A 10,969-nucleotide genomic window follows, 5' to 3' on the forward strand; every position below is an offset into this window, starting at 1 on the left:
GCAGATCGGGAAAGGCTCTGTGGCAGTGCTGCCTCTCTGCCCCACCTTCATCTTCAGCCTCATCACCACCACTGACTTGAGGTGACTTCTTGGACTTCAGAGTTATCGTCATCAATACAAAAACAAACGGTGTAATTCAATCCAATTTCTCATCTTTAGTTTCATCACCGGCGCAGATTCTGAACTTCAGCCAGCCATCCATCCATTTTCTAAGCCGCTTCTCCGTCAGGGTCGCAGGGGGATGCTGGAGCCTATCCCAGCAGTCTTCGGGCGGAAGACAGGATACACCCTGGACAGGTCACCAGTCCATCGCAGGGCAGACAGACAGACACAGACAGTCACTCTCACACTCACACCTAGGGGCAATGTAGCACGTCCAATTGGCCTGACTGCATGTCTTTGGACTGTGGGAGGAAACCCACGCAGACACGGGGAGAACATGCAAACTCCACACAGAGAGGACAGCCGCCCGGCCGGGAAATCGAACCCAGGCCCCCCTCGCGAACTTCAGCCAATTTCACATATTTTATGATGATTTGAACTTGATTAAAGATGAATGCTACACATGCAGTCTTGTTCTGTAAAATGAAAAAACACTCATTTTTTTCATCATTCAACATCGAAACCAACTGAAAAATTTCAGAGCTGCAGACTGTAGGATAATTAATTGCACAGCTTCCTATATATTTAAATATATATTTATGCTTGCAAGGAAAGTATAGCAACATGATAGTAATAGCTCTAGATGAAGGGTTAATGATCTTTGATTACAGTGACATTAATATTGCACAACACTTATTATACAACAGTTAGTTCCGGCCGCACAAGCTGATTGGTTGAGAGGTGTTCTAACCATGCTGTTATTTCACCATAACATCACGGGTTTTTCACAAGCACTATCACTCCGCTGAGACGCCGTTGCTAAGCAACGACTTTGATAGGAGACGCTCAAGCTATTTGATAAGAGACACTCAAGCTATATTTCTGTTTGTGCACTAACAGAAAATGGATACTTTGAAGATCACATTTAGCGACAGCCGATTTGGTCAGACTCTGAAGATGAGACAACACTAAACTCCCAAACTGTCAGCTGGTCTGTGTGGAGCTGGAGAACAAACTGCCGGCTGCACAGCGAGTGGGTGGAGTTCGTTACTGTGACGTAGCAACAGGCTGCTTGTTCAGGAACCATAGCTTGGAGGAAGGAATCGCGAACATTAAAACATATTAAATGTCACGTTCACAGCCCCATCCATTTTCTAAGCTGCTTCTCCGTCAGGGTCGCAGGGGTGGCACCTATCCCAGCAGTCTTCAGGCAGAAGGCAGGATACACCCTGGACAGGTCGCCAGTCCATCACAGGGCAGACAGACACTCACACCTAGGGGCAATGTAGCATGTCCAATTGGCCTGACTGCATGTCTTTGGGAGGAAACCAGAGAATCCGGACAGAACATGCAAACTCCACACAGGGAGGACCCTGGTCACCCGGCCGGAGAATCGAACCCAGGCCCTCCTTGCTGTGAGGCGACAGCGCTACCCACCACGCAACCGTGCCACCCATGTTCATGGTCCAGTTATTAATTTCTTACTTTATTTGTTAAACTGTGGTATAAAAGCAATAGAACACTGAGGTTGTGTGTTATCACTATAACATGATGTTGTTTCGCAATAACACACTCCCTCTCGTCTTCTATTGCTTAAATAGCAAACAAAAACTTACAATTTCAGATAATTAGACTTTTATGACAATGCTTCATTTCACAAAAGCCTAGTTATTACTTTTTCTGCTATAACTAGTCCACAAATATGTTTTATAAACATTCAACTGCACTTTACTGGTTAGCCAGAATAGGCAGCATGTCATATTTGTGCTCCAACAATATGTTACACTGATATCTTTCATCAGGGCATCAGCACAGTGGCAAGATTCTGCTTTGAGCTGCCCTAAATGCGAGTGGAAAAGCAGTGAGCAAGTTTTTGATTTCCCCTCAGACAAAGAAGCGAACGGCATATCTAGTGCAAGAAAATATTACTCTTCCCTGGTCCAGTGCTCTTCCCTGACACTTTCTTTTTGGATGGTGGGGGTGGGGAAAGGGGTTTAGTCACCTCCTATTAAATAATTTTTGCTCTGATATTGTACAGCGTGCACAGTGGCCCACAGGCAGAACGCTCCAAGCTTCATCTTTTTCACCCAACTAGATGAGTGCTCGGTGATTAAATCTGGGAAGCAGTAAGCTGCTTCTGGACCACTTGTATGCAAAAGAAGAGAGAAAAAGAGACGGGGAGAGGGAGAAGGAACACAGCAAACTTGATCAGTGTCACTCCTATCTTCCATCTCTGGCACGTGACCAGCTCTCAGCAATCTGAGGCTAACAGCCACTTCCTGAAGGGCTCTCTTTAGAAACCTCAGACTTAGATTACCAGATAAAAACCACCATGCTGGGTGACCGAGCAGATCGCCAAGTCTGAGTCAGTGCAATATCTTTAAGGCAAAACTTTCAAATACGGCAGCATATTATAGAATAAAATGGGCACTTAAGGAAGGGATTCGCCAACACCAGTACAGAATTTCTGAGCCGAGAATAACACTTGATGGATTCTGACACTGATCATTTACAATTTTTGGGATTTTAATACAAATTGACAAACATTTAAAAAAATTATAAATACAATTCAGTACAATCAATATATAAAATGCAAAAAGCATAGAACAGATTAAATGTCCAAATATGGATGATTGATTCATTTTATATAGTCCTGACATCAGACATAAATAAAATAGTTCACGTTAATATATGTAAATATTTTACTTACGAGAGACTCTTATCCAGAGCCACTTACAATGGTACGTGAATTACAGCTGATACATTTGACCTAAAACTTCATCAGATTTTCACACAAGTCCTAAAAGAAGTTAAACAGAACCAAATTAAACAAATGAGACAAAAAATATTTATTTATTTATTGAGGAAAATGCTGCAATGTTACACATCTGTGAGTGGCAAAAGTATGTAAATCATTAGGATTAGCAGATAATTTGAAGGTGAAATTAGAGGCAGATGTTTTCAAACAGCGGGATGGCAATCAGGTGTGAGTGACCACCCTGTTTTGTTTAAAGTACAGGAATCTATCACAGCAATTATATTATCACAGTAAAGTTATAAAACCATCTCTCAAGAGTTTGGACATTTGTGTACAAATGGAGGAAATTCAAGACCAGTGTTAAGCTCCCCAGGAGTGTTTGACCAACAAAGATCACCCCAAGAGCAAGGTGTGTAATAGTCCATGAGGTCACAAAGGAACCCAGGGTAACTTCTGAGCAACTAAAGGCCTGTTTTACAGTGCCTAATGTTCATGAGCCCACCATCATAGGAACACTGAACAACAGTGTTGTGCATGGCAGGGTTGCAAGGAGAAAGCCACTGCTCTTCAAAAAGAACACTGTTGCCCATCCACAGTTTGCTAAAGATCATGTGGACAAGGCAGAAAGCTACTGGACCAATGTTGTGCACACAGATGGTACCAAATATATCTAGGTTTAAATGGGAAACCTTATGTTTGGAGAAAGCAAAACACTGCATTCCAGTATATAAACCTCATCTCATCTGTGACACATGGTGGTGGTAGTATCATGGTTTGGGCCTGTTTTGCTGCATCTGGGCCAGGACAGCTTGTCATCATTGATGGAACAATGAACTCTGAATTATACCAGCAAATTCTAAAGGAAAATGCCAAGACATCTGTCTCTGAGCTGAAACTCATGAGAATGTGTGTCATGCAGCAGGACAATGAGCCTAAGCAGACAGAGGTTTTACCAACGAATGCTTAAAGAAAATTAAAATTGATGTTTCAGAATCAAAGTCAAAGTCCTGACCTTAATCCTATAGAAATGTTGTGGAAGGACCTGAAGCAAGTGGTTTTGGGGAAGAAACCCACCAACAAAACAGAGCTGAAACTGTTTCGTACAGAGGAATAGGCTAAAATCTCACCAAGCCGATATGCAGGACTAATCAACAATTACTGAAAATGTTTAGTTGCAGTTATTGCTGCATAAGGGGGACAAACCAGGTACTGAAAGCAAAGGTTCACATACTTTTGCCACTCACAGATATGTAATCATTCTCCTCAGTAGATAAATGGCCAGGTCGAATACTTCCTCTTATTTGTTTAATTTGGTTCTCTTTATCTACTATTAGGACTTGTGTGAAAATCTGAAAGTTTTAGGTCAAATTTATGCAGAAAATTCTAAAGGGTTCACAAACTTTCAAACACCACTCTGTCATTATTGGTTGTATTTATTAGCTGTAATTCCAATATTGGACTAACAATAATAACTAGATGTGCATTTCCTGAAGGAACTGCAAGGGTGCTTGAAAAGAGCTGCAAGTGTGTGTGTTTGTGAGTGTTTCTGAGTAGGTGAACAACACCTCCTTAGGTATGTGTCTATCTGTGTGTGCCTGTGTGTGTGTGTATGTGTGTGTGAGGCAGAGATGTGTGTGTTTTTGGGGGGTGGAGGGGGGGGGGGGGGTCATTCAAATTCACTGTCATTCTGTTATTATGCAGCTCTTAGTGGAGAAGCCTTGTTTGAGTCTGATTTGCACCGGATAGATGACGTGAGATAAGACCCCTTGAGGATTATTGTGGTGTAATGTTGTGTGTATTGAGAAGAAAATGTCTGAGTTATGACGAGTTAAACACAGAGAAAATCTTGAAATAAGCAGATTCTGATTTTGAGAAATTTACATGGGAGTGAATGGGGCAGTTTTCTGTGCCTAAACTCTAAAGCTAATTGATAAAATGATGTGATATTTTGAGTTTCAGAAAGGACAAGTTACTCTACCATTTAAAACTGAAATGGAGTTTCTGGGTGAAAGTTTAAGGATTTTAAAGCGGATTCCCTGCGTGATCAGCTGTGTCTGTGAGACTGAGTGGCCTGCTGTGACATCATCGATGTCAGTTAGTATTTGAAGTTCTAGAACATTCCGCCATTCATTCTTATGGGAGATTTTTAATATTCAAACTTAATTTTATTAAAAACTACCAATCCAATCGACTCCAAAAATACATGTCACAGTGCCGAGACCTTCGAAATGCAGTTTGAACGGAGTCTGTAAAATTCTGTATTATTATCTCTCATGCTTATTCTTCTTCCACACTGTAAAAATGTGGAAGAAGAATAAGTATGAGAGATAATAATAGTTTTACTAATTACATATTGGTGTCATGTTTAGAAATTATGAAAGCTTTTGACGCCAAATAGATTTTTTTGCCTTTTAAAACAAATGAAGTCCTTTTTTTATTTAGGTCAGTCAACCTCAGCTAGAGGTTAGGGCACTGGCCCTGTGACCGGAAATTTGCCGGTTCGATCCCCAGAGCTAATAGTCCATGACTGAGGTGTCCTTGAGCAAGACACCTAACCCCCAATTGCTCCCCAGGCGCTGTTCATAGGGCTGCTCACCACTCTGGGCAAGTGTGCTCACTGCCCCCTAGTGTGTGGTCACTAGTGTGTATGTGGTCTTTCACTTCACGGATGGGTTAAACGTGGTAGTGAGATTTCCCCATTTGTGGGATTAAAAGTGTCTCTTAATCTTTTTTATTTAACACAGGAACACTGCAAGAAAACACAGGGGAAAAAGAAATGGATTCAGCACAAATTACATTTTCCTTTCAGCCAGCGTGACTGTCAGACACGTTTAGCACGAGGAGTTCAATTTTTTACAACCGCTTATTGTCCCAGCCCTAGTGCATTTTGCATAAGTCTCAGTCTTAGAAATGAATGTTAAGTTATAGTTATTACATAATTGTCTGATCACAGTTATTTGAGCTGATTACAACAATTTAAGATGACCACAGTCATTTTCCACAGCTGTCAGCTTTCACATTCATGTGCTTATGTTGCAACAAATAGAATAATAATCACATCATGTGTTTCACAAAAACAACGAACATTCTAACTTCTGAATGGTCCTAAAACACTTTCAGAGGGAAGCGATGAGTAAAGTTGGTTTGTTTGAGCTTGGGCTGGGTTTGAACGTTACAAAAGATTGAAAAAGAGCAAGATGGCTATTTAGCCAGACACTTTAGGCTTATACTTGGAAAGAGGTATACAGTGAACAACTGTTGATCACAATTATTAACATGGCAACTAACTGACAGCTAAAATTTCCTGACTGTGACAGGCCCATTAATATGCTTTTTCAAGATTTGAAAACAGTGCAACACATTGTGGTTTTGACCCTCATCCCGACTGAACAGCCTTACACTATTATGCCATGACCCAGATGAGCATCAGCTCTAGGGTTAGTGAAGAGGAAAGGGATCAAGTGCAATGGCGCAAAAGATGCTGCTGTAGTGATCCTAAAGTACTACTTTACCAAACTGCTGTTCAAATGTGCTTTTTGAGCCTCAATTGAGTTGCAAAACATTACTTCATATCAAATCTAAACCACAAAACCCTTTAAAGGCCTGTGAGAAACACACAAGAAGGAAACTACACATCAAATCATTTCAGCTTCATGTTTTCCCCTTTATTATATCCCTATATTTGCACTCCATGATTTTCTCCATGGCCACAACCTTCAACAACTTAATATATTTCCTCAATCATCTCAACTCAACGCTTCAATATCCCAGGTCTTCTCCATCACCCTGACTCTCACCACTTTAACATATTTTGTAACATTGCTCACAGGGTATTTCTCTGATTGCAGAATTTGCTCTAGTTCAGTGATCACCAACCCTGGTCCTGGAGATCTGTCTTCCAGAGTCCAAACACTTTGCTACACCTGCTCCAGCTAATTACCTTCTTCTGAAGTCCCTGATTGGCTGAATAGGATGCATCAGTGTTTGATAAGTAGGGTAGTAAGTTAGACGCAGACTGAAACTAAACTCTGCAGGTAAAGTACATCTCCAAGACGAAGGTTAGTGACTACTCCTCCAAATGTCCTCTGAATTAAATTCATGGCCCGTGTGAGGCCTGCCATTGTGAAATGTTCTCTGTGGCCTCACAAATGCCCTTGACAGCTCCATCAACCTGGGCCAAGACAAGGCTGTCAGGCTGGCGCTGTAGATGTCTACGCTCCATCGGCCACCGCCAGTGACCTGACCTGCATCAACTGTGTCCTGCAGTCCACCAGAGGCAGAGCTGCTCAGCCTTTTGACAAAATGAAGAGAGGTGAGCCTTCACAAATGGGTTGAGACAACAAACCAAACTGGATTTGAACAAGAGGAGGTGGGTTAAAAGCACAGATGCAAGGATGTGTAAAACCGTCCAATTTTCATGATCATTATTCTTTGCGCTCTCAGCTGCCTTCGTGTAAAATCCATTTGGCGTTCTGAGATGTTTAACCTTGCTGGTGAGTCTGGCCTCTTTGACTGGGAGACAATCATATTCATTGTAGCTGACATTTCTGGGTCACAGTCAAGGCAATGTGAGTGAGTGAATTATGCTGCACCTTTCTGAAAATATAAATGTTTACTTGGCACCAGCACCGAACCGCTAAGTATGGGCCTTAGAAGCTTAATAAAATGTGTCGACATAAATAATAGATCGATTTTTAGCTTACAGAAAAAACGAATCCAGAGGGAATATGCGTTTCGTTGGGGTTTTTGTGACTGGAGAGACAAGTGATGCAATGATGGAATTTCCAGATCAAATTCTACTGACACATTCCTCAAGAGGCTTTCAGTCCAGTCTAGTTCAAGCCTCCAACACGCCTCAGCCAGGTGAGCAAGGGGCTGCACAATGCTGATTACCTGCCTCAGGTGTGTTAGGAAATGGAACGTGAGAGAAACTGGGACTGAGGGGGTTTCTGAGGAGTGCACTGGTGGGGAAAAACCTTTATCATGTTATTTGTGGCTCTTTGCACTCTGGCAAAATCGATAAAGAGATGTCTTCATCAATAACAGCCACCAACCCAGGTGCGACTGTACACTCTCAATACTTTTCAGGATAAAACCATTTCAATAGGGTGGTACCCTCAATGGTATTCCATACGTTTCAACTACTATGGCCAGAACTACCACACAAGTGACCAGGGTGACTGCCCATGGGCAACACAATGCTGCTGAAAATGATAATCTGTTAACACTTTCTGAGCCATCCAATTTCAAACGGATAACTCGGCCATGCATATCCAAAAAGCATCATCTTTGTGCAGGCAGCGGTGTCTGTGTGTAAAACGATCAGGATCATCATCTTAGTGACCTTTGCGGATGAGCTGATGTCCCATCATTGGCATAGCTGAACAACCATGACAAGGTCTTAGCTGAAGAGTTAACTTCGATTCAGTTTAGATGTTTAGTGAAGAATAACTACAGCCAGTCTTAAGCCTTAACCCTAACCTCTCCAGCAACTGGGTTATTTAAGCTTTTTCCATTTAAAACAAGTTCTGATCATGGAACACTGAATACGCCCCATTTCCTCTGGGAACGTGAATGTAATGTAGCTTTAAAATTAATCTCAGGTACACATTTGGACCTTAAGGTCCACGTCGTACCTTGAGGGACTATAATTCAGGCTAGCTGAACAGTAAGTTAGATTACTGAGTCATGAGCTTGCCTTCCATAGCGCTACGTGGCTTAGCAATGTGGAGGGCACTGAGGTAAAAACGGACTGGGAAAGTGTGTTGAAGCTGCGGCCCATTTTGTATGTGGGCTTTAGTTACGTTCGTGGGCCACAAACGAACAGAATATGTTGATAAATACTTCATATTACAGAACTTTTCTTCTTATTTCCACACGACAGCCGTTAGCCTAACCTGAGGCAGCGCCGAGTTGATCTGTCTCTGCAGCGCGTCCCTCTCGTGCAGCGCGTCCTGAAGCTTGGCCTGTGATTGGAGGAGCGCTTCTTGGGTCTCGCGCAGAGATTCCAGAAGCTTGTCCCTCTCGTCCAGCATGTTGACCATCAGCTGCTCGAAATTGGACTCCGGGTCCGAGCCGTTCTGAGACCCTCTCTGGGAACTCACGGAGTCCCCCTCGTTAATCGTGGGCATCACTTCGCACATCATATTTGCTGACAGCTCAACGTAAAAAAGTCTCAGTGGAAAGTAATCCTGTCAGAAGAGACGCTTCGGTTAGCGCAGTTAACTCTGAGCATCACGCCCTTATGGCGTTACGTGGCATCGTAACGACAGCGGCTCACAACTAAACGCGCCCTCCCGCTTGTTTCTGAGCGTGCATCGCCCCGCGTCCAGCGTTTCGCTTCCAATCCCCGACCTTTAGCTATTCCATGACTGTCGTCTGCCTCCGCTCCGCCACTTCTCCACCCAGTTCCTCCAGCTTCGCTCCGCTTCACTTCAGCCCCGAACGCGATTTCGTGGCTCGGTCCTGGAACATCTGCAGACCGTCCGCTCCGCTGGGACCTCTTTTTACTACGCTTTACCGCCCACCAGTTGCAAATAACGCGTCAGTTAAAGGCGTGAGGCACGTCTGCCGCATCCAAATCCCTCTGCCAGTCCCCCTTTCCTTCTCCACGATGAGCCGACCACTCCTCCTTCTCTCCCTCTCTCTCTCTCTCGCTCTACGAGCTCATTCCTGCCGCTGTCACCGCTATCTCCACAACAATGCGCGCATATTTCATCGACGGCAGCACAGAGAGAGACGAAGGTCGCGGACTCGATGCTTCGCGGACGTCCAAGCAGCGGAAAATGTCATATCCGACCGGCGTTTATGGCAGAAATGCTCCAGAAACGGCGGAGTTTCCTCACATCAGCACCACGCGAGCGGGCTACATGACTGTCATGCACAGCAAATGCCTGTCAGCAGTCAGACTGAAATGGTCACACGCAGCGCTCCCTGGTGGCCGCTTGCTGTAAATCAGTGTGTCTCAAGCCTGGTCGTGCTACACCCTGCCCTGCACACTGTACTGTGTTTTTGTTTGTTTGTTTTTTTCTGAGTTTAGCGTTTGCTAAACACGTCTGATCCAAGTAACAACACTTAATAGTGAATCAGCAAGTCTTATCTGCGGTGAAGTGAGAGTAACAGTGGGGAAAGCACCAAAACGTGCGGAGTGCTGTTTTAGGGCTCCTGGGAACAGGAGACTTTGGAAGCCCCCTGCACTCCAACATTAATGTATACACTCTCTCTCTCTCTCTCTCTCTCTCTCTCTATATATATATATATATATATATATATATAATATATATATATATATCTGTATTGCTGCTGTCGGAAGAAAATGTTTTATCTCCATTTTTGTAATTTTTCAGTTTTTAACCATTTAGAATTGCCTGTTGGCCTTTACATTGTGTGTAAATTTCATGAAAAATGGACCAAGAGAGATGGCCCAAAATGATTTGGAAAAAAGTTTGGTTCCAATGACTTGCATTACAAGTAAAGGAGGTTTTTTCCTTCTCCTGTAAAGTTACTGTTTTGGAGATCCTCCTTGTTTCTACACTTATTCTCCATTTTTATCAGCTCCTCCCACCATATAGCTGCACTTTGTAGTTCTACAGTTACAGACTGTAGTCCATCTGTGTCTCTGATACTTTGTTACCCCCTTTTACCCTGTTCTTCAGTGCTCAGGACCCACACAGGACCACCACAGAGCACGTACTATTTGGGTAGTGGACCATTCTGAGCACTGCAGTAACAATGACATGGTGGTGATGTGTTGGTGTGTGTTGCACTGGTATGAGTGGATCAGACACAGCAGTGCTGCTGGAGTTTTGAAACACTGTCCACTCACTGTCCACTCTATTAGACACTCTTGCCATGTTGGTCCACCTTGTAGATGTAAAGTCAGAGGCAGTAGTTCATCTCTTGTGCTCACTTTGTGTTGGTCATCCTTCAGTCCTTCATCAGTGGTCACAGGATGCTGCCCACAGGACGCTGTTGTCTGGATATTTTTGGTTCTCAGTCCAGCAGGGACTCTGAGGTGTTTAAAAACTCCAGCAGAACTGCTGTGTCTGATCCACTCGTACCAGCACAACACACACTGACCCGCCACCACCTCAGCGTCAGTGAAGGGCT

The 10,969-nt window shown here is 43.5% G+C and overlaps 1 protein-coding gene across 5 annotated transcripts in view; it reads right to left on the reverse strand.

The window, feature by feature from the left end:
* ppfia4 (PTPRF interacting protein alpha 4) overlaps positions 1 to 9,754 on the reverse strand; it is a 210,111-nt gene extending 200,357 nt beyond the window's left edge. For all 5 annotated transcript variants that reach the window (XM_037532540.1, XM_037532543.1, XM_037532541.1 and 2 more), the window contains exon 1: positions 8,758 to 9,754. In XM_037532540.1, the coding sequence (XP_037388437.1) occupies positions 8,758 to 9,006 (249 nt within the window). In that variant the 5' untranslated portion in view covers positions 9,007 to 9,754. The remainder of the gene's footprint in view (positions 1 to 8,757) is intronic.
* Positions 9,755 to 10,969: the final 1,215 nt, after the last annotated feature.

The sequence above is a fragment of the Pygocentrus nattereri genome, chromosome 21 (assembly GCF_015220715.1).
Source record: "Pygocentrus nattereri isolate fPygNat1 chromosome 21, fPygNat1.pri, whole genome shotgun sequence".
NCBI classification, from domain to species: domain Eukaryota; kingdom Metazoa; phylum Chordata; class Actinopteri; order Characiformes; family Serrasalmidae; genus Pygocentrus; species Pygocentrus nattereri.